Raw genomic sequence first — 25,036 nt, forward strand, 5'->3', positions numbered from 1 at the left:
GAACTACATTTTATTTGAGGTTCGCACACAATGCCAAGATTGCCAATTGTATGTGGAGCTGCATTTCTTAATAATTTAATATTATTACGACGTGTACAGATGAAGATAAGTAGCAGTAGTAACTGCTATGCTATATATCTTCTGTCAGCGTGTGTAAGTTCAATTAGTAAATTGAACTTATCGACGCAACGCAGCGCAACGGATTAATGGAGTCTCGTCCTTAACCAGACACCGCTTTTGTTTGACGGTGGGAAATCATCCAATGATTTCTACCACCTTGGGCGAGGCTAGAGGTAGTGTCAGACTCTTACTGACTAAAAACCACCCCGTTCCTACTCCTGCTTTTCGAGCCAGAGCCTCGGTAACCTATTAGATAGTCCGCAGCTCGAATAAAACATCGCTGTCGTAAGGCTCTGTTAAATTTCCTTTACGACATCCACAGAAAGAGTACGAGAGAAATGAAAATGAACAATATTATGAACTGAACTGTATCTAAAACACTTTCAGAAACATTCTCTAGATTGCACGTTTACATACAATTACAGATTACATTATGTTCTCGGTATGTAATTACAGCTATGTATGTAATTTGTTATTCAATGGATGTGATGTAAGGTCCCGTTCGTAAACCTTACGCTGGTGAATTAAGAGAGACGTTTGGAAGGGTCATGTGTGAACATTTTATTATAGGAGAATTCCATTGATTTTAGAAATATATATTTGTTGACTATTAGTTAAACTCAAATTTAGCCGGATAGACTAGACTTTTTAGGTGTAGTAGTAATAAGGATTGATGCTGTCTAAAGAAAATAAAATACTTTTTACAAAAAAATAAACCGACTTCACTAAAAAAGTTAAAAATAACTTTAATTTCGGAAGTCGGTGTTTCTCGGTATTATTTGTTTGTTACACCGACTTCCGAAATTAAAGTTATTTTTAACTTTTTTAGTGAAGTCGGTTTATTTTTTTGTAAAAAGTATTTTATTTCACACTTTTTAGTTGCGATACTCAGTAAAAAAGTCGGTTAAAATTCTCTATCTCAATAACTACTTTATTTATTTGTATTGTCACAGTTACTTAATTAACTTTATTGTGATTTCTATGTGAGTATGAAGTTCCATTGGCCATTTCTGGTCTTCTTCATCAGTTCCACCTTTTCAAAGGTTACTTTTTGACTGTAAATGCTTCAATTCTAGATGAATATACCAAAATCACTATATAGTTCCCTATAATATTTGAGGAGTTCCCTCGATTTCTCTAAGATTCCATCATCAGATCCTAACTTGGTGACAATGGGACCACCTCAGAACTATCTACTTTCAAACAAAAAAAGAATTTTGAAAATCCGTCGACAATTGACGGAGGATTCGATGAACAAACATACAAAAAAAAAAAAAAAACATAAAAACAGCCGAACATCCTCCTCCTTTTTGTGAAGTCGGTAAAAATAAGTTATAAGTAGTAAATTAATTGGTTTTAAGTTTAATATAATAATATGTTTGTTTTATTGGCACTTTTGGACGATGAACTATAATTAAAATCAATCGACGTACAGTTAATTTGAGAGGAGTAAGGCGTTCTGTTGCTTTTGAAACTTTTTTCAAATTTTTTGCAAAAAATACCATTATGGGTCAATCTCTAAAACGGGCGTGTTCGTGTGATCGCTTTGGAATTTTTTAGATGTACATATTTAATGGTAATTGTGCATCTCATTGAAAAAAATGAAATTCGAATACTATATTTTTGTTGAGAAGTACCAGAGTGCGACTCTGGGACAGAGACTCACACGAATACGCCCGTTTTGGAAATTTATCCTTATAATGCCATCAATTTTAACCCATAAAACCTAATTCCAAAACGTCAACAGATCTCTAAAACAATGAATATTCAACACACACTCAACTCGGCCGGGTTATAGGAAGTTTCGCAAACAATGTAACCAGCGATGAACATATTGGTAAAAAATCGGAAGATTTCAGAGATCGCTTTGTTTGTTACGTTACTATTACGAGAGTTTAACACAATGTACCACTATTCAGTTGTATGGTATAGTCGGATACAGATGTTGTATAGGTTTTGGTATAACTAGATGATGTTATAGTACAACCTTTTTCGACTACTCGTATTGGACATCTAACGGAATAATCGTTATTATAGGTAATTGTGTCCTGTCCCTTTTTTTAAAGGGAAGAAAGCTTCTAAAGCCGCCTGGCTTATGGGAGAGAAAGACTAGGGAAAGAAAATCGAAGTGAACTAGATCGCATTCTCGCCTGTCATTGATCGAGATTATTCTTACATGTCCACCAATGATATGGCAAACCACGATCGAGTTAACTTCGATCTTCTGAATTGAAAGTTACAAATTCGCTTCAATAAAGAGATCAGTAACCAATAGCAGCGTCAAATTAAAAAAAAAATCACAATACTAATTTTCGATTTGAAAATACTTCACATAAAAACTAAAATACTTCATATAATACATATTTCTTACCACTTTTTCCTCCATTCCCTATACCTAACCCAAATACCAAGCTCAGGCACTACGAAGAAAGAACAAGTGACCTACTATTGTATCTATTCTCACTAAACTAGTAACATCACTCATTAATCACCAAACATCGAGGTTATTCTCACAACAATACTTTCTGACGAGACACAATCGAGATATGTGACAATAGTATGACAAGAGAGTGACAACTATGTGACAATAGTGACGATAGTTTAACAGCTGTGATTAATTCGTCACATTAGTTTAAAAGTGTGAAGGTTGGGACCTTCGGAACTGGTGATATGAAAGGAGGATCACCTGACAATGATCTAGTTAATCACTGAAGATAATGTTGCAACTTGATCGTCTTCGTCTAATTGTTGTCATGTATGTGTGAAATCATCATAGTTACAAGCAACATTTCATCATCATCATCATTACCATCAGCCGAGAGACGTCCACTGTTGAACAAAAGCTTCCCACTCAGTCCTCCACGTAGAAGGACAAGCCGCCACCTGCATCCACTATATACATTTCAGAGGGGATTTAATCGTGTTGTATTAATTTTTGTATAATAATTATGATTAAATACTCCATACCCAGTAGACATTGGTTGGAGCGTACAATACCAATATCAAAAATAAAATATAGGTACTATTATTTTCTATGAATATCTGATTTTGACTGTCATGGACCATCATAGATTAATGTTTAGACGACTCTTCATGTGCATAGTGGAAATAAAGTAAACAAGTTTAATAATAATATTTTTTGCGTCCAAAATTTTAACTAGTATTACGCAGATTCACTCATCTCATTGCTCTCATTTCTCATTTCGCAGTCTCCATTTTAATCGGCTCCATAGCTTTTGCAAGTTCTATTTACTATTACGCATTTACGCGAATCTAACAGTATTTATGTAAGTGTTTACTATTCATCAGGCGACAAAATCTTCGCTTATGTACTCGTATCATCAAACAAAATCACCGAATTACAACATTTGCTTGAGCAGTGAATGTAAATCTAACATCAATTGAATGTGTTGCTTGTTAAATTCAATTTATATGTCAATGTACTTCAATATCTTTGCAACAATTTTTAGAACATTTAGTCCAAGGTATATTTAGTTTTATTTGCCTAACAGTTTCAATTAAGTACTTCAGTACCATGAAAGTAGATTTGTTTGAAGTAAGAAGTCAAGACATTTGCTATATATTGCAATCATATATACAGAATAGGCATCTAATATCGTTTATAATGGCAGGTTCCTGCGAAATGGTTACCGCTGAGGCTCAAAGCAGGAGAAGGAATGGGGTGGTTTTTAGTCAATAAGAGTCTGACACTCCCTCTTGCTTCACCCAAGGCGGGAGAAGTCATTGGATGATTTTTCCCCTCAAAAAAAAAAGGTTCCTGCGAGATGGACCGAGTATAGAGCCCTGAGGAACTCCTCAATTTTCTTAGTAAAAACCCAAGTATCAATTCAAATTGATGTAAACACTAGGAAAAACATTATAAAAATACTTCCTTGAGACTAGAAATAGAGAAACATGAGCGAGCAAGTGTTAGCTTTCGAGCAGAAGTCGATGGTTTATTCAAGATACAAGTCAGATTAACTCGACGCTTTCGTTTACGCGACGCGCATACAAGATGCGTGTGAAGATTGTACCGCGGCCTTTTTGTACTGAGGACTTACATATATGTATATGTCTCTATGTTGTTTATTTTTAGGTTTATGTGGAGTTGCTTTTTAATAAATGGTGTGTTTATTTTTTAATACTGTTACCACATAATTGCTATTTATTCTTCTGTATTCCTAAATTTACCTTTCTCTGTATAAGGCCTTCTGTTGTAGTAGTAAGTTAAACCTGCTATACTGCGGAATGCTAGGATACAGATGTTCTCTTCTGTGTCATTTTGGACTAAGGTAAATATAGTAGCATCGATTTAGACCTAATTTATTTCTTTTTTTTAACCGACTTCCCAAGAATAAGTCTAAACTTTTGAAGGTGGTTCCTTTTTTAAAAAAAGTGTTTCTTACGTCCACCTGCAAATCCTAAATAAATCTAGCTCCATAAATAGTAAGATTATACACAAGCTCACAACTAACATATTGACAAATTAATGACGAGGCAAAAAATAAACAATAGATGCTCCAATTAAAGCGTGGCCGAATGCCTTACATAATGATTCAGAGTTCTCACAAATAATGATGTAAGTGCGTTCGGCTGTGTCTGGCCGATGTTTGCAACGCCCACTTTTTTACATAAATGTCAATGTCGATGTTAGTCACGGGGATTAGACGGAGCCAATGGACGTATTAAACTAGTTTCGAGTCAGAAGTAAATTGGACTGGTTGATTAGTTGAAAGTATCCTTTTAATGCTTTGGCGAAAATCTTAAAAATGTGAAGAAAGGACAAATGTTAGCAAGAGGTTTGATGCCTTAAATTTTTTCTGTAGTAGCATCTGGTATCTGTAATAGATCCATAGGTAGCTAAACAATGTTATATTGAGAATTTAGGAGACATGGACGACATCGTACTCTTGTTCCTCTGGTGTACCTACAGGCTTGGTTGGTACTATAAGCAGTGACTAATGGTCCAACATTCCCTAGATGTAGCAGAGGGCTTCCACAGAGATCCGTGATTTCGATCGGCTTCTAGCATGGCTTAAAACTAATCGAGTTCGTCGTTAAACAGATACCTGAGTAAGCTGATTTACATACTATAAGGCCTGGTTGGCACTGTAAGCAGTATACAAAAACAAACATCTTTTTGTGGCAAATAAAAGACCATTTTTAAAAATATCGAGTCACTTATACTAATCTATTTTAGCAGAAACGTTACAAGCAAGTAAAAAGTGTTGTTTTATGGAAATCCCCCGACGAAGCTGCACGCTCCGTCAGAATGCAAGTTGGCAATAAATAGAGAGAAACACTGAATTGATTATACCAGGGTTTTTCCTTCACACTGATTTAATAATTGCAGTGAAAGGTGAAATAGACGTAGTAGATATTATACTGTTGGATGATTGAGAACTTTTTTCAAGCAATAAATGTCTTAAATTTTTTGGACGTCTGTCAATTGCATATTATCTTCAAATGAAAGTAGCTATCAATTAATCGGAATAAAAGACTTGGTAAAAAGGTCACTTCGATACCAAACTTGGTTGATAATAGAGATGATTTTGTGAACGTCATTTGAAATTATGAAGTCTTGATTATCAGAATTTATTGCAACAATTTCAAATGTAAAAGGTTTGCGGTTTCCAATGAAGATTGCAGTATCACCATAAAGTATGATGTCCGGATTTAGGCGTGTCCCTAGACATTTGCGGTTGCATAAGCCTTTTATCGGCAGCGTCAGTGACATTCATTGTAATCTTTAGAATTTTTAATTCGTAATTGTTGAAGTTTCACCTACAAATTAATGGTTGTCTAGTTCTGATATAATAATGTCTGATGTAGAATTATTTATTTATACTAGTGGACTGATGATAATATAATGAAAGTGGACTCTACAAAAAGATTCAGTAGAAAAAGAGGTGGATATCTCTCTCATAGTATAAATTTCATCGTAGCTATAACAAAATACACTTCCAAAGGAACTTCAATCGACCCAAAAATAACCTGCTGAATTAGCCTACGAGAGTTTTCTTAAATTCTAGCGCGGGATTCTCTAAAAATTTAGTGATAAGACTTTTAAAGGCGTTCATCATCATCGTCATCAGTCGCTAAACGTCCATTGCTAAACAAGAGCGTTCCCCTTAGTCCTCCACGCCAAACCACCACTCCTCGCGGGTATTCAATGGTTTCCCACGTTTCCGAAGATTTTGTCGGTTCACCTAGAAACTCATATAAACTAAGGAACTCTTATAAGTTTTTAAACTGACATGGTCACTAGTAATATCATTAGAAGTTAAAACGGGATATTTACCACGTTTATTGGTTTCTGTAAGTTTCCGATACTCCAGTTCATCCGTGATCATGGCGCTTGCAACAATAAGTGCCCAAAAATCGGAAACTCACAAAAACCAATAAACACGATAAATATCCCTTTTTAAGTTTCAATGATATGGAACTCTTTTCCAGCACCCAAGCATACTAAGTATCTAATCCTCTATTCAATCCTTGTTACAGATAGCCTGGTTATCAATCCAGAGCGGCGATGGGTACAGCTGTCCCTACGGCCAGCATTGCGCTCTAGAACCAGCTCCTCCGGGCAGGACTCCGCCCTGTGCACAACCTGGCCTTACCTACTGCGTGCACCCTGATCCTTACCCAGAGTGAGTTCTTACATATCTTTGGTTAGCTGGACATTATTTTGATTATGAGCTGTAGAAATACAGAAGTAATTGTTTAAAAGATCATCTTGGATGAATTTGATCTTTAAATATTGAAAAGGATATCTCATTTGATGAAGAAGCGAGTTAACTGTAATTTAAGTGCTATAAGTGACGAACCTATTGTCAAACATTCAGTATTTTCCAGACTCAGTCTTCGATCGATTTCTGTTTTTTATGGTATAATATCCGGTAAACGAGCAGACGGATCACCTAATGGTAAGGAATCGCCGTCGCTTATGGACACTCGAAACACTAGAGGCATTACAATTACCTACCTATTACCTTTTGGGGATGAGGAATTTAAGGGTTGTTGGGGAATCGGGGATTAGGAACATTGAGAATGAGGGGACTTGGGCCTCCGGTAACCTCACTCACACAATGAAACACAACGCAGGTGTTGTTTCACGTCGGTGAGGCCGAGGTATCACTCATTTAATTGACCATTTTGACTCCACGATTAGTTACTACGCTTTTAACTTTAATCTTTTTACATTCCAGAAAGATAATCCGCCAACTAATAGAAGCAGGACAATACGACATCAGCACTCTACTATCAGACGAAACTCGAGACGAGTTTTCGCTGAAAAAAAACGACTACCCCTACGACTACGGACCCAATTCGTTGCCCCACGTCGACCAGATATCCCTGGTCAATGACGCACATTTTCAAAAAAGCTATAAGTTCCATATGAGATATAACCATGGTAAGTCCATTTAGAACAACCATGTTTAATTATTAAGCAAAAATTAACCTTCTACATTTAAAATGTTAGATGAAATGTTTAATTCTTTGATTGCACGGCTGGGCAACTGTCTGTCGTGCAACCTGTAGCAGGTTAGACTCCCCCACGGAGCAATTCTTTGTGTGAACCACAAATTGTTGTTTCGTGTCTGGGTGTTATGTGCATGTAAAATTGTATGTTTGTAAGCGCACCCATGACATAGGAGGAAATCCTAGTGTGGGGCAATGTTTTCATAAAATGAAATTTGACATGAACGTAAATATTGTCTACTTCTGGCCGTTTGGTCAAGAGACCAAAAAGATTACCGAAATTTCTTATTTGTCTGTACATATCTGAATAATTTGTATCCTAAACTTATTCAAAGAATCCCAGAAGTCGTATAAGAAATGGTAAGTAACAGTAATGGGACACAGTAACAGATAGACTCAGTGTTTCCGCGTTGCCTAGCGTCTGTTGATCGTGTAGGAGTAATACTTGATTACGTTAAACGACACACGGGTCAAGCGGTTACTTGTATTCACTACAGGGCCGCACTTGGACACCGTGTCCCCTCTTAGTAGGCCCCATTAAGTTGTAAGGGTCTAAACATAAGTTGCTTGATCTTAATTAGGCACTGGTTTCACATCATCAGCTTAACATACTAACTTAACATCACAGAACATTAATCACCATGCTTGCTCAATGCGGATTGGCGATTTCAAACTTACAATTATAAATTTTAAGCCCAGGTTTCCTCACGATGATTTCCTTCACCGTTTGTCAGTGGTCTTTTTATATTTAATATCTATCTATTTTTAAATTTATATTTAATAATTGTAGACAGTACACATAACTGGGAAACAGTCACCTTGTATTCTTGGTTAATTACAGAGAATAGTGTATGCTCTACACTTTTTATTAATAAAAAATTATACATTCCTTAATGTGGCCCTCCATTAAAGCTTTCAAACTATGTCCCAACGTCTCTGCACTCGTGAGAAGTGAATATCTCTCAAATAAATTGAATACACCACTACCGCCTGTCTAGATCGATGTATCGATACTAGTCGATGTCTTACAAATTGTATGTAATCGAGTATTTATTTGAGTGCACATTTATGTTAAGTTTTTCTGGTACATTGTGGGGGCATTTCTAACATTTCATTATTTTTTATGGTCTAAGCTGCTAAACGAGGCGACGGATCACCTGATGGTAAGCAATAGCCGCCGTCCATGGATACCCAAAACATCAGAGACGTAACTAATGCATTGCTAATTTTGGGGTTAGGTATTTATTAAGGGTTGTTGGGGAATCGGGGATTTGGGCTTCCAATAACCTCACTCACACAACAAAACACAACGCAAGCGTTTCACGTCGGTTTTCTGTGAGGCCGTGGTATTACTCCGGTAGTACCGAACCATTCGTTCCGATTCGGAACTTCCGAAGCATGGTTCTCTCACACTTAATACTATTTTATATTAAGAATTAACATCTGTTTCCAGACATATTTTCTCAGAAGACACCGCTCCAGCCTCCGACAGCCGGAGACCCGACTCCATACAACATCAAGGATTATCACGCAGGAAACTTCTCTAAATTCAATCTACATGATTACTCCCCAAACGGTAACTGGAACCCGACCAGGAATTTTGGCAATTATGACAACAAGAAGGTCCTGAGACAGGGTCTGGTGAATGAGGACTTCTTTAAGCCGACCAATTTTTATCCGAACTATGAGAGCAATGAGTGGTTTCGTCCGTCAACTGCTGGGGTATCACAGTATAATCCTCATGAGTGGTGGAAGTGAGTACAATTGCTTCTATATTTTTTTTCTCTTGTATAAACTCCCTCTTCTTCTATAGTTATCATGCTTTTATGTTTGAGTCTTTATTATCCTTCCATTATTATTTTGAGATAGGAAATTCTTCCATTTATCTAGGTCTCCACCTTCTCTCCATCTACGTAAAAACCCATTTGGTGTGCTTTTTTATTTTTTGATTCCATACAAGTCATTTACTATAGGTATTTTGGATTAAAAGTAATACCCCACAGAATTCGGCATGAAGGGATTAGCTCCAATTTCTTAGGAATTTTTGAAATCATTATTTAAGACTGATTTTATTTATTAATTATAAAAAGTATAACAAGTACCTCAGAAATATTTTGCATTTGCAAAAACTTTATTTCCAAGTCTATCTAAATAAAAGGTGTTAATTTCTTTCCTGAGACGAGTTTAATTATGGACGTCTCATTAATAATGATGTATGTAATGCTATCTCCACGCAGTTCCTTATTCAAACAAGAAATATCATCGCGGGAAAGACCATAAATAAAGACGTCTATAATCTTTAATACCTCAGAATCATAGACATTTTTACAAACTTTTTTTTCTATGATCGATGATAGTGAAACTTCTTGCATTCTATTATGATGATGATCATGTTTTGCTAATTATGTATTCTATCAGTCAGTGTCGGGGCTTAGCCCTGCGTGTGCGCCGACATTAGAGAGTTCCAAAATCCAATGAATAATAATGAATGAAATATCGATATTTTTTTAACATCGATTGGGTAGATGCTAGCGGCTAATTTGATCTTAAGTATGTGAAATACTCAAAATTCTGAATTAATTGTCCCAGCTTACTGTTCATTTATATTTAAGCACATTTAGGAATATAAGGATAGCTAAACCTTATTATTTTACATCTAACACCATCACAGCATCGGTCAATGTTGCTATAACACCAGTAGTAGTTATAATTGTTTAATTAGTGATTAAGACTTTGGCTGCCAACAAAAATCTGTTGTTGTGAAGGCAAAACCTCTACTAGTACCGGTCACTTTTGCCCTTTTTACTGTTTAATGCGTGAAATAATAAATCAGTTTTCCACTTAGGTAGGCACCTACTTAAAACCTCAAAGAAACACTAATAGAAAATGAAATTCTGTAATTTTTACTATAAATCCTACAGATATACATCACCATCCCGCTCCGTGACCATAGAGAGGTCAGTGACGTTCCCCACTCGCACGTCAACGGTGCGCAGGCGCAAGAGGAACGCTGAGTTGGTGAAAGCGGCTGAAAAACGAACTTTAACAGGAGCCGAGGCGTTAAGGATAGCTTTAGGACTTGCTAAGTGAGTTTACTTTTTTATGGGATAAAATGGCAAATCAGACAAGGGATTACCTAATGGTAAGCAGTCTATAGACACACGCAACACCAGAGGGGTTACAAGTGCGTTACCGGCCTATAGTACGTACCTAGGATGAAGGGGAAAGGATTATATGTCCAGTTACCTCACTACCACGCCGAAATTCAAAGCTTTACGTAAACGTCAGTTTCCTATGAGGCCGTGGTATCACTCCGAAACGTTACTACAATTCGAGATCTGTTATCAACTCTCAAGAACAACTCATAACCTATTACCACGTAGCATTCGTGTTTTATAATGCATACATTATACGTCTGTTATAATAAATACGAAAATTATGTTCCTTCACAGCGAAGATTCTTCCGCAGAACGCCGCCGTCGACAAGCAGCAACACCAAACACGCAGACCCTGTGCTCCGTCCGAACTGAGTTCATACCTATCAGGGCAGCTCTCAATAACAAAGGCAACTGGAAATATGTGGTCAACATGCCCAATAACATGTCACAACTCGTCCGAGCTGAGGTTTGCACGTAAGTTCAACTTGACTTATTTGAGTACAGCGCCATCTATCTTGCGTATTTTGAAATGTTGTAACAACGCCATCTGTTGTCGAATAGCTTAAATAAAAGTATTCTATTTTCTAGTTTATTTAATTTTTAAAGTTGTTGAAAATAATTATTTTACAGATCTACGTCATGCAGTGGGATATGCACAGTACCACCTGGATATACTTCTCGGTGCGAGCAAAAATATATTCAAAAACGTTTGGTCGCTCTTCAGTCAAGCGGACAGAATCTTTACACAGATGTATTTTGGATACCAAGCTGTTGCCAATGCACATTTACCGCTACTTCAAATTGATTTTACGCTTTGACTACACAAATGTGATTTATTATTAAAACAAAAACTTTCTGAGTTAGTTGAAAGTTCCGCTACTTGCTACTAGATGGCACTACTATAGCTAATGTGTAAGATATTACAAACTGCCTTTTGCATGACATAGGTGTATTTAATTTTATTTTAAAACAAAATAATGAAGCATTTTATTTCCATTCTTTTAATTTTAAAGGCAGAGTATTAGAAGTTACCTAAAATAAGTAGTTCTTAACAATTAAAGTATTAATTTTGAAGTATGATTTAGAAGATTTGTAAATATTTGTTAAATATAAATGATAGTAAGATAATGTTTTTTGTATTGTATTTAAGAAATTTCATTTTTCAAATGACAATATTGCCCATATTATTGCTTAATATTTGGAAAGATATTACGTAGATATGATTTTTTGTAGTACATATATTAATTTACATTCGTGTAAAATTCAATAAACAAAAAAAAGTACCACAATATTTCTACTAACTTATATTATTGGCATTTATACTTTGATTTTGAAATCAAAATCTTATTTTATAAATTCAAAATCGAAATTATTTTGTTCTTCCATTTCATAAAAAAAAATGTATCGATCTCCGAGACATTACTGAAATTGATCTTAAATATGTAAAATATTGGTGTTTTTTCAAAGTTTATCCATTTCTATAATATATCTACTAATATGAAACTGAAGAGTTTGTTTGTACGCGCTAATCTTTGGAACTACTGGTACGATTTGAATAAATCTTTTTGTGTTGGATAGTGCATTTATCGATATAAATTATCCTATATAAATGTCTTACCTATGCTAATAACGCTAAGGTTATAAAACATCCCTACTGGGAAAAAATATAATGAACACCAACTATGATTCCTCTATTTAATTTTAATCTAAACACATCTAAAGTAGATAAGATGTAAGTATTACGAAAATGTGCTTCTCTGTCTATCCCATTGGGGATCAAAAGGTGACATGTTATATGAAATATGTTTGCTTAAAGCAACAATTAGATAATAATATTGTGTACTACGTGTAAATGGATGTCTCGATTAAATTATTATTCTCTTTTGTACATTACACTTTTTGTATACCTAGATAATAAAAATAAATACAATAAATTAATGAAGTGTTTTTTATTCTGACTGCCTTGTTGGTCGGGTTGTAAGTGCGACTGCCGGGTTCCATCTCTGGGTCGGGCAAAAGATTGCTGGATTTCTTCGGTTTTTCAAAAAATGTCTTAGTAGTGGCACTGCTTCTGGAATTGTGCCCAGTATATGGCACACCGCCTCTTGGTGAAAGTGGGTTAATAGTGGCATTATGCCTGATAGCAGGCCGATAACAACTTTTTTATTCCTTCATGAAGTTTAATAAATTTTAAATTAAACAATAACTTGTACAATATTTATCTAATACTTTGACCACTCCCAAAATATTAAAGAAAAAATACATTTCAGAACCTAGCTTCACTGATTGGAAATTCTCTTGAAGTTTTCGAAAAGTCTACAAGATATACTTTGACTTAGACAGAACATGTTAAAATTCAACCTGTAAAGTGATTTATTGAAATTGCACGCTAAACATCAAAACACAAGGTAGATCCCTACGTAGGGTTAATCCGGTTTCACATTATAGGTTTTACCGAAAACCCCATCGCTTATCGACGCCGATAATGTAATGCGTCCGTGTGGAGTCGAGGCTGCCCCGGACCGCGGCCACGATGCAACAGGTTTCGGGGCTGTTACTATCAAGCTCTGAATATGTATTCGGGATAAACTTGTAAAAATGCTGGATTTGAGTGAGATGAGGTGATGTAGGTTGTTCACATGCAATTTAAGGAGAAAGAGGAATGACTAAGTAAAATGAAATATTTTTATTTAATTTTAAATGGCTACGGTACAACGACTATTTCATAGGTTCACCCATAAGGACAATAGATGACTTGAAAATCCTAAGTATTTTCTTTAAAATTTAGATCTTGTATAATGTTTGTTCCTTATGTAAGGAGCTTTAAAAGTATCTGCTACGGCTTAAGTATTGTGTTTGTGTACCATGAGTAATTTTTTTTTCATACAAAAAATCTACGTATGAGTTTGTTATGAAAGAGCTATCTCTTTCACTGTCTCTGTCAATTGCTATCAATTGTTTTTATTGACGAAGCGACGCATAGTGCGTATTTGTGAACCACTTTATGCAGAGTAAAGTCAATGTTTATTTAACTTCTTTATATTCTCAAATTGATTTAACTAGTCCAGAGTACGAAATTTCTTCACTGTTGTAATCTTCAAACACTACTTCCCATTTAAGCCGTCGCAGATAATTTAATTTTTGAACACCTATAAACTGATGGACTAAATAAATGATTAATTTTCATACTTTGTCATTATTCCTAATTGTGTATTACATTCATCTATTGCTTATCATCGTAATTCATTCTATGACGATGTGTGTGTATATGTCATGTGATGTTGAAAAAATGCAACGTCACGCCTGTTATACTAGTGGGGTAGGTACAGCTCTATAGTACTAATAGGGAAGATGACAAATTTTTATTTTAATGTCAAAAACAAATACTTTCTAAGATATATCGATTTGAAACTTCGCGTTACGTCACCTCTAGGTACATTTTATACGTAGAAATGATGTATTTGCTCCTAAACTTTGATTCGTTTTCTCAAGTATCTGCAGAAAAAGGATCTTTATGACAAAAGAAAAAAACTACTCGTCTAATATTTTTTCATTGCCTAACTGACGGACTAAATAGATTTTCATATATTAATTTTCACACCCCGTCATCATCCCTATTGTAGTATGTAGTCTTAACGATTTAACATTGGAAATTGAATTACTTAGGTATATGTATTTCAATATAGACTTTCCACCATAGAATTAAATACTAATTCCCAATTTGTATACGCTCTTCAAACTATTGACTCACTAGCAAAGATGACAAACACGTACCAACTATGACATTAAATAAATTTCGAAAAATGCCATTTATTGCCAAAATTGAATAACATTCAATCCACAAATAAGATAAATAATAAAAAAAGATTACATTTTCTGCCATACATTTTGATTAAGACGCATTTCTCGCGGTTGCACAGTTTCTAACATATTTTTCCTTCTATTGAGTTAACGAGAGATTGAGGGGTAAAATCGCCATATCTGTTAGGGGTTGTATTCAACCCTTGGACCGCCACCCCCGGGGTACTGAGCCTACCTTAACAAATTTTCTCTTAAGCTCAACTTCATGTACTTTATCAAGGAAAGGAAATTCTTTGATGTGAATGCTTAACTTGATTAGAGGAAATTTGCAGAAAAGTGTATATGTATGTATAGAAGTAAGTATGTCTTAATGTTTTGATACCCCATTTTGTTTTTTAATTATCGCTGGTCTTAATATGGTTGTTTGGTATTTTTAAGAATTGTTTTTTTTTAATTTGTAGAAAAGTTTCGTTAAAGATAAATTGTACTTACGTACGTAAACGCCAGTAACATACTTACCATTCTTTATTAAACAAAAATAAAAATAATTTTATAAATTAATGCTAACTAGGAACTCAATTTGAAACTTTATCTTTTTATGGGCATTGAAAAAAGTACTCAAACCAACACTATGTAATTAACTTGTAAACATAAAGTCACTAAAATAACTTAATTATACTTAACCAACACAAAACTAAAACTTACCTTCATATCTAAGGTAAAACATTATAAATTGAAAAGCACTTAGCGATGCGACCGCTAGAAATGACGCGAAGTCGCTATCGAAAAAAAAAATTAAAGCAAAAAGTTGCTCGACACGCGTAAAAGTAAAAGAGGAAGCGGGGAAAAAATCAATGCCTGCGTTTTATGTTCTATGCGTGTGACAGATCCGTAGCCATGGCAACCGTGACGGGGGCCAAACGCCACGCGGAAAAAGGTCGTATGTCAGCCGCGAAAATACCAAAATCGCACTTGAGTTCAACGCACACAGTCGCACCGACGACGCTGCGTTCATACTTAAGCTGTTTATTGTTTTCGGAAGTGTGGTGTGCGTCGTGCGAAAGAGACAGAAGATGGGGTAAGGGATCCGGTAATCGATATTACGCACTTTTGTAGCAATGGAATTGGCGCGACACGGTGCAAGAAATGTTTGCACGCGTTGCAACTAGCACTTTTGAATTTTTGATCTCACACTTTTATTTTTAAGAAGTTTTGTTTTCGATTTTTGAACTTACTTTGGCGTACATTATTTATATTTTATTATTTAAATATAGAATAGAATTGTTGCAGTTTTATAATATAATGCTTGATTAACAACAAAACATAAGCTAGAGAAATATTAATTACATTTTTTAAACGCTAACCATAAGCCATTCGTATTCCGTAGAACCGAAACGAGTTGTATTATAAAAATAAATAAAAAAAGGCATAGAAATTCACTCTCGTTCGCCAGATGTTCGAATTATGATGCGAGATATTATAGAAAATAATGACGTTTTCACAGAAACTGAGTAATATGTACAGGGTGGGTGAAATTGTGATGAGTCACTCGGGTTCGGGCCGCGGTGGTCGATGTTCGCGAATTCATTCGATTCTCGGAAAAGAAATGTTTTTCGTTTCTCGGAACCGAAACGTAATTATGTGAAACATCATTCGTGTTATCGAGTCCTCGGGAAAGTATTTATTTAGGAACTTTAGTAATTACTTCGTAAATGTAGGTAGGTATGTATATAGAAGAGAGGAAAATATTGTTTTTATAAACATTTTCATTGAAGTTTCATAATTAATTAATTGTTTTATTTATTTATTGAAGTTATAAGCCGTTTTTTTCCCTAAATCCACTACACACACTAGGATTTTCTCCTGTGTCGTGGGTGCGTTTACAAACATACAAGTTTACATACACATGACATCCAGACCCGAAACAACTATTTGTGGATCACATAAAGAGTTGCTCCGTGCGAGAACCGAACCCGGTACACGTTGCACGGCTACCGTACCAACTGTGCGGTCGAGAATTATCTATGACTCATATAGATAGAGAAAAATATTTTTATTCATAATGAATAACACCATTTATTACGACACAGTTGCACACGGTTTTTTGCAATTTATTATGTTTAGTCTCATTCACGTTCTGAAAACTTGAAAATATAACCTACCCAGCACACGAATTGAATCTGAGACCTCGTGCTTTATAGTAGTTGCATTTTGACTAGAATACATATATGTAACAGTATGGAAATCACTTATATGACGATGATGAAACTACAAGTAGTTGTCCACAGGAGCATATTACAACAAATTATTTCAACGAAAACTTAAAAATTAAAATAATTTTCAAACAAAATAAATAATGAAATTAATCAAGTATTAAATTCTATGTGAACACTCCATGTTTCTTGACCACAGAAAAGCTGTAATGTTGTAGGTTGGCTAGAAATGTTACGAACACAATGTAGCGCGGTTGTTATAATGCCGTATTTGTAAAGAGTGTTGAAATTAGCTCAAAGAGAATAGTACACGTTTTGTTTTACCTACTGGGCCTATTTCGCAAATTTTTCGTATATGGTCAGACAAGATGATAACAAATATATGTGGTTTAAGTTAAGTCATAAGAGGTTTCCCCCTACGATATGTAGCCACTCTTTCAAACAACAACGTAGACAATATTTTGTTTCTTTATATCAAAAAGTTTTAACAAATACTGCCGTCCATTTTGCAAACAAGAAATAAAAAACACAAAGTTTTGAACGACTAGGAAACTAAAACAAGACTTGATATTTTCACTAAAACATAAGTTTTGAAATAATGACGCTTCAAAAAGTTAGGACATTAAAAACTGGCCGACAAAGCTTTGTTTGTTAGTACTTATAGTCAAAAACTGAGACTACCTAATTCAAAGTTTGCCAGTCTGTTGTTGTCCCTGTCATTTTAAGAGGTATTGTAGCGACAGAGAGATTATTTGAGATTGTCCTAAATTGGGTTGATGGTAACTGGCCTATTTTTTGTAATAATTATCGTGAAACATAGTAAATTAGCTAAAAATTATGGTCGCTCAGCTTACTGTGCTCAGGCTACAAAACGTCGCCGTGTCTGCGAACGCGGCTCCTGTGTGACTCGAAATTAGTAGAGCATTTCTCGTGATTTTTAGTATATGAATAACTAGCCTATTCATGTTTTTAAATAAAATATTTTCTTTGAATTTTGTATATGATTACTATTGGACTGTAAAGTCATAGATTTTGCATCAATTAGTCAGTATTCTTATTTGTTATACGTATTGTCACGCCTATCTCCCATTGAGGTAGACAGAGACATTGGAACGCCAAATTGTCTGCCGCGCAAAGATTAGCAGGTTCGATTCGGTCGAGCAAGTCTGTGTGTGATTCACAAATTGTTGTTCCAAGTCTGTGTATCATGTAGGTATGATGAAATAGTAAGTTTGCAACCGCACCTTTCTTCCAGGCCTTAATTTACCCTTGTTTCAAATTTTATCCTAATCTTTTCAGTAATATTGTCACAATTGAGTTACAAATGTACACACATATACACAAACATTCGTATTTATAATATGAAGAATATTATTGTTTCGCCATATTTTATTTTAACTTTTTCTGTGAAAGAGAGTCGTAATAAATTTAATTGATAAAATAGTTATGTTTTTACGAGACAATACAATATATTACTAGCTACCTATAATTCATTACTAATTAACTATTTATTATATTATGATTATTTTATTACAATTACTATACATAATTTTAATTTACATTTCATATAAATAAACCATACATAATATTAGTGTACTTCAGAAAACTCATAAAATATATTTATATTCATTAATTTAATAGAAACTTAATAGTGTTATGACTAACTGCAATACTCAGAGACATTTATTAAATACTTAAACTATTCCTTAGTAACGATTTTGTTCCGAAAACAATTGCTAAGGACTGGGTTAAATAACTATTGAATGACTCTGAGTACGGCGGTTAATCCACATACTAATTGTATATACTATACTATACTAATTGTATATTAATGAAGTAAGTTTGACTGCCTCGTTGACCGAGTGGTCGTAAGTGTGGCTACCAGTTCGATTCCCGGGCAAAGTATTACGGCTTTTTTCGGTGTTTAGAAAATTTCTCAGTAGTAGCACGGAGTCTAGATTTGTGTCCAATATATGGCAATAGGCTCACCCCCTATTACATGAGACTAATAACACAAATTGTGAAAATTGGGTGTATATTGTATAGCGGCATTACGTGCCGTAATGTGCACCTCTGCCTGCCCCTTATGGGATAAAAGGCGCGATTTTGCTTTATTTAATACATACATACATACTTACATAACCACACGTCTCTCATGGAGGTAGGCAGAGACAGTTGAATAAACTATGTTAAATAATAATCATTATTTCAAAACATTTTATGAATATTAGTAATATGTAATAAGAAAGTTATAATTCTGTTGAATAGTCGTAAATAAGAGTTTTTTTTCATATAGGAGGATGTTATAAAGCATAGTAAACTTTACTTCTCTGAAAGTGAAGACTACACCTTAGACTATGTAGACGATGTATCAGTGTTAAATGAGAACGCAACATGTAGACAACAATAACTTTTTTGACGATTATAATGATTTCTAGTTGCAAAGACAATAATAACACATGAGTTGTAGCCGTGAAAGCAACTATAGTAACAGGTAGGTACAGGATGAGGGGCTCAATTAGAATGAGTTCGTCAAGTGTCATCCCTCAGCACGAGACCACGGCTTGCGGCTCAGCTCAGGTTCAGATCGAGGGGAGTGTATGCACTGGGGTGCTGCCCTCCTGCACCTTACTGCCTCAACCCAAAACAATCGGAAACATCAACCTGTCGCCAAATGGGGACGAATATCGCACCCTCTTAACCAAATTGCGTAATAATTTCATTAACCCCTTTTCCTTAATTTTTACATCCAATTTGCTACAACCCTATATCAAAACTGAGTTTTCTAAGCTATCGCCAAGAATATCAGGAAAATATTATTCACTGACTACAAAATGAATTGTTGTAAGTTGATTGAACGCATCTACAACGCGGCAGCAAACTTGTACCGATCGATAGCACGCCAACGCGAAAGCTCCAAGTAAACAGATCGAAGCTTTGAGCGAACTCCGAATCGAATCCCGCCAAATGCAACGACAGCTGTGCGTAGCCCGTAGCGCGCGTAGCCGGGCGCGCGGTGTAGAGGCGGCGCCACCGGCCGTATTATTATTATTTGTAAACAAGCGAGCGAGCGTGTGCGGGCGCGGGGCGCGTCACGTGACCGCGCGCCATTGGCCGCCGCGGCAGCTGCGTCGCCGACGCGCGCGCCAGTCCGCCGCCGAACCTCGCCGCGTACACATGCACGCAGATCGCCCCCGCGCGACGCGACACGCGCACTACTGACGCGATCGCGAACTCCGATTCCCTTTTTGTTTATTTTTCGCTTGCGTCCTTCGGACCGTTTTGTTTCCGAGGCAGCGAGACGAAGAAAAAAAGGAGGCGCGGATGGATCGAGCGAGAGAAGGTACAGAGTTCGCGTCTTATACAAAAGTTTGTGGCAAAATGTGCAAGTGTGTCCAAGTAGTGGAATAGAAGCTTTTGGTTTTTGTGGATTGTTTAGTTAGAGGTACTCGTATGTAGAACGACGGCAGCAGAGCGTGAAGCGAGGTCCGGTGCCCGTTCGCGTGCTTCCGCCAGAGCTTTCGTTGTGTGCTTTCGCGAATCGATCCCCGTTTTCCTGCTTGGCATTTATTTGTTGTTGTAACAGACAATTGGTAACTGAATCCCCAAGAACAGTCGGTGAGATCGAGGTTGTATGGTTCCAGTCCAATCTGAATCTAATTGGTTGTGATCTTGTCGGTAGTTTGGAAGCGACGCTAGTTGTTAACAAAGTGTGTGAGAGTTGCAAACTTGCCCGGAAAACGGTGATAGCATCCGGAGACACGTTGTGGTGACGCATCGGCTGTCATTGTCTGATGCGCATGATGTCACATAATTTAGACCTTAATTGCAATGAACTAAATTGAAGCGGGAACGATTTTTATCTACTTTATTGCAGTCTGCAAGTGCACAGGGAAGAATTCCAAAGGTCTGGGACTTGCAAGCTGTGTTTACCGTGTAATGGTCTAGTGCATGACAGTACGGTACACGTGACTGGAGTATCAGTATAACCAATCACGATTGTCCAAAAGCCGGAGGTCAAACCAATCAAAAACTTGAAATAGATCTCATTTCGAGTCGAACGTTGTTGATTGAGTCTTCCTAAGAGTTTCAACAAACGAATCTCTTTAACTTTCCTGAATTGACTTATCTACTTTTTCCAGTGATTGCTTGTTGGACTTTTTCTAATCTTTAGGCTTTACTTTACTTCTTTAAACTTGTATGAAGGTCGGTCAATTACCTAGGAAGCCTAGTTATTCAACATTTTAGTAATGGAAGCAGTTTAAGTTGATCAAGGAAATGCATCAAAGACTTGTGAAATAAACTTATAAAGCTACATGAAAGCATCATTAATCATGAAGCTTTTAACCATAATTGTTCCTATAATATTATGTTTAATGTTCTTCTTTTTAACAGTAGCAAATTCCTAGTAGAACCCGCTTCACATACTTAGAATACATTGTATTTCATCTTTAGAATATTTTCAATCAAAAACTTCAATCAGAATAGTATAGATGTCTGTATTTTGTACCGTAGTGCCATAGCGTTATAGTAGATCGACAATTTCCTTCCCTAAGAATGCAAGAATCAAATGCAGAAAGTGTTATTTGAAACACGACTGTTTGTAGTAAAGCTTAGAACTCAAAGTTTATTGTAAGGTACCTATCGCTTTAGTTCTTTTCCTGAGCATTCACGTTAATAATTTTTTCCAATACTCTAGTAGTAAACGCTCTTCTTCATTTTATAAGAATCTATTCATATAATCCCTTGTAATCGCTCTTTAATTAAGATCTATCCTGGACTGACAGACGATATTAAGATTTAGTGCTTAGCTTAGCTTTGTATCTTTAGTTCCTAGTAAAACCTATTCAAGTATTTGGTTTAAGCTAAATCTGATTTATGATGACCTTTAGATTCTGTCTGTCTGTCAGCTCTATTGTCTATAAAAAGTGATCCGGAATTTTATGGTATCTTTATTTTATTACATCTATCAATTATATGAACAAGAAGACTATCTAGGTTTTCAATACGTTTCAGTTATGGATTTTCATCAAATTACTTAGGAAATAAATAAAAACTTGATCTTAGATTAAAATCAAAAGAGATCTAAAAGGAAAAATAAAACGACGAACCCCAAAACCAAGCATCAAAGTAGCGACAAGAGACCAAAAATTCTGTGAACAGTCAACGAACTTTGATAACTCCACAATCGGATATCGGAATATTGGAGATTAATACTTTTAAGCACTGAACTTCGAAGGAGATTCCGGTCCCACGGAATAATCGAATAAATAATGCGTCTTCCTCCCGCGAATGCGATAATAGGGAGTCAAGTTCAGTGAGGCCAATGAAAACAAATAAACAAATTGGCCAATTTCGCCGGCTAACAGTCGGTAGTCGGTACTGTGCTGAGAGCAACGCAACGGATTGTGCAATGCTACATGCTTCCTTTTTAGTTCAACTAACGAGTTATGTTTCCTCTGAATCTAGTTTTCAATTGTTTTTGACGTCCATTTTTTCCTTTCCATCATCTAAGTACATATCTAGGTGAGATTTTTCGTCATCTATCTATAGTTTATTGTCATTCCTAGTACAATTATCTTCATTTAGGTAATGAGTATTTTGGAAGGCAGTTTATTTTTATATATTTGTTTATAGTTTGTGTGTTGCATGTTCTTCACTTAGTTTTAAAGGTAACTGCTTTCCATTGTTTATTTCTATTGGTTTATGTGTATTAGAACTAGTAAAACCATTGTTATCCGTTGTGCATGTTGTAAACAGAGCATAAAGATACTAAAGCGATCCTAAATGAACTTCTAAAATCAATTCACCGTCACATTCTAAAACATTAATATCTCCACAAAGTCTAAACGTTCAAATGAAGCTTCCACTCGTCTGTAGTCTGAAATATCGCGATTATTGCCACAAGTAATATCATAAGTTGATTCATACTTTCACTGTGGGATAATCCTTCTCTTATTGCTCCCAAGCAAACGAGACTTACGCTTACCAACGTATACATAGCCGCACAAGTATGTGTACTCGCCGTCTAGGTAAAAGTTTAAACATCGATGTAGTGAAAAGTTTCTTAGAAATGTAATTGTGGTGGATATTTTATTTGGGTAAGGGCGGGAGTCGCGACGGTGAACGCTCGCTTTTCAATGAGAATTCAGTTTTAAGTTCTGAAACCGTTTACATTGGAAGTTAATATTAAATTTTCTTATGCTAGTCTTTATTTATTGGACGTTTCTCAAGCAGTTTGTGTATTATTGGAGAAGTCTATTGATTTGATATTGCAGACAATATTTAGTGAGCTTTTTTATGCAATAAAGGATTAGTGATATAAATAGGTTATACAAAAAGAGAAAGAGTAGTAATCTTAGATAAAATTGCGGATACGCCAGCTGACTATAAAGTTTTTAGTAACAAACTTGAGATACCCGAGGCGACAATATGAGTAGGAAACAATACTAAATCATACAATCATCGTCATACACATGTGACTTCCTTCAAACAATTCTATCTCATAGGTGTAAGTACAAAAAATGCTCAATTTCCGATGTCGCATCCGATAGCAAAGGCAGACGTGGTAACAAAAAAATCTTTACAAAACTGTATCGACCAACATTAGAATGCCTTTCCTAAAACCAAAAAATCACCTTATGCAGTTGTGTTAGAGATTAGAATGGTGCGTTCCAAACGCAATGAAAGTGCAACAATAAGTTTGTCGGGGTATTAAGGCATCAGAAAAAGTGGTAGTGTGGGAAAGATTGTCGTAAAAAACTAAACATCTGCGTTCTCTATTCAAGTTGATTCGAGTGGTTGAATGGGATGGGACGGTAACTCTATATCGCGGAGGCCTTATCATTCTAATGTGTATTAAATTCGATGGAGTTCTGATATCAAGTTGGCATCTTGGCATCTTTATTAAGTTCCAAACTCATTTCTAAACTTTTTGTCACATTCTGCACTTTCTTAAGTGTTTAGTAGTTAGAAACTTGTACGAGTAAAGTTATTCGAAGTTTTTATTGGGAATAGTATCTTGTATAATACAGCAATCATTCAAGTTCATCTGTTTTTCAAATATACATACTATTTGAATTTTCTCCGTGTCTAGACTACGTTAATGATAACTCAATTGCAGTTCAGGTATATCTTCCATGGAAAGTTGATATTGATGTTAAGAAAGAAGTTATACAAGTTATAGATAAACATTCAAATATGGCTGATAAATCAAACAAAGAAACTAAACAAATAGAAACAATAAACGGAATGACACTTAATAACGATCATCTCGTCGTTGAATATTGCTCGTATAAAATAATAGAGCGAGAATTGAATCCGCATCGCTCGGCGGCAATCAAACTGATGTACGTATCCTGCCCACTGTGTCATTACATACGGATTTATAGATGTATTTGTGTGAGAAACTATGAATGGTAAAAATGTTACTGTTCAAAAGTAAGACGTAAAGGTTTTCGATGAAATTTTACTTCAGAAGGATCTAATAGAAGTTTCGTGTATTGAATTTGGTGGAAAAGGAACTTTAGCAATAGTTTTTAGTTACAAAGTTTGTATTAAAGAAAGAGTTGCTATAAATGCGCGATACAATTGATTAACAGAGGAAGATAAAAAAATGCAATGATATGCAAGTCACGATGATCTAATTCCAAAATAATAAGTTTAATGTTAACCTAAATACAAACAGTAAAATGAATTTTAATGTATTCTAACTAGAGCCTGATTTAAACGAAATTGTTCCCGCCAAAGCAACCGACATAAAAATGATTGAAGAACATATGTGATGACCGCAATAGGTTAATGATGGGTTAATAGTACAGTCAGATTTGACAAACAAATTGATGAAGGATGTTGATGTTGTAATTTGAGAGATGTAACGTTACATACAAATTGGACACTACAATGAAATTACACTTTACGACAGAATTTAGTAAGAGTGGCTATATATAAAAGACTACCGAGAAAATCTGGATAAATCTGGAATAAAAGAAAAATGTATTATACATTAAGTCATGGCATTAAAGTAGGTACCTATGTACCTATTTATGGAAATCAAAAGAAATCGTTTGATTCTCTTATCTGATTTTTAAACTTCAGTACCTAATATATTATTATGTTACAATTCGTAAAATTGCACAATAAATTCTCTTTTGTTGTAAGAGATGCACTTTGTTTATTCATTTCCATACTATCTAGATTCATTTGTATCTGTCGTAACCTATAAATAAATAAGCGTCGACCAAATTAGGACACATATTTCAC

General features: G+C 35.4%; 2 protein-coding genes across 6 annotated transcripts in view; both read left to right on the forward strand.

Annotated features, from left to right (window-relative positions):
- LOC118262012 (protein spaetzle 5) overlaps window positions 1–12,040 on the forward strand; it is a 37,354-nt gene extending 25,314 nt beyond the window's left edge. The window contains exons 3-8 of the mRNA XM_050701502.1: window positions 6,625–6,770; window positions 7,329–7,534; window positions 9,056–9,356; window positions 10,524–10,688; window positions 11,055–11,234; window positions 11,391–12,040. Of these exons, the coding sequence (XP_050557459.1) occupies window positions 6,625–6,770; window positions 7,329–7,534; window positions 9,056–9,356; window positions 10,524–10,688; window positions 11,055–11,234; window positions 11,391–11,565 (1,173 nt within the window). The 3' untranslated portion in view covers window positions 11,566–12,040. The remainder of the gene's footprint in view (window positions 1–6,624; window positions 6,771–7,328; window positions 7,535–9,055; window positions 9,357–10,523; window positions 10,689–11,054; window positions 11,235–11,390) is intronic.
- A 7,878-nt stretch (window positions 12,041–19,918) lies between these two features.
- LOC118262164 (DNA N6-methyl adenine demethylase) overlaps window positions 19,919–25,036 on the forward strand; it is a 111,042-nt gene continuing 105,924 nt past the window's right edge. For all 5 annotated transcript variants that reach the window (XM_050701480.1, XM_035573335.2, XM_050701481.1 and 2 more), the window contains exon 1: window positions 19,919–20,117. The gene's annotated coding sequence lies outside the window, so the exon portion shown is untranslated. The remainder of the gene's footprint in view (window positions 20,118–25,036) is intronic.

This window comes from Spodoptera frugiperda, chromosome 20 (genome assembly GCF_023101765.2).
Source record: "Spodoptera frugiperda isolate SF20-4 chromosome 20, AGI-APGP_CSIRO_Sfru_2.0, whole genome shotgun sequence".
Classification (NCBI taxonomy): Eukaryota; Metazoa; Arthropoda; class Insecta; order Lepidoptera; family Noctuidae; genus Spodoptera; species Spodoptera frugiperda.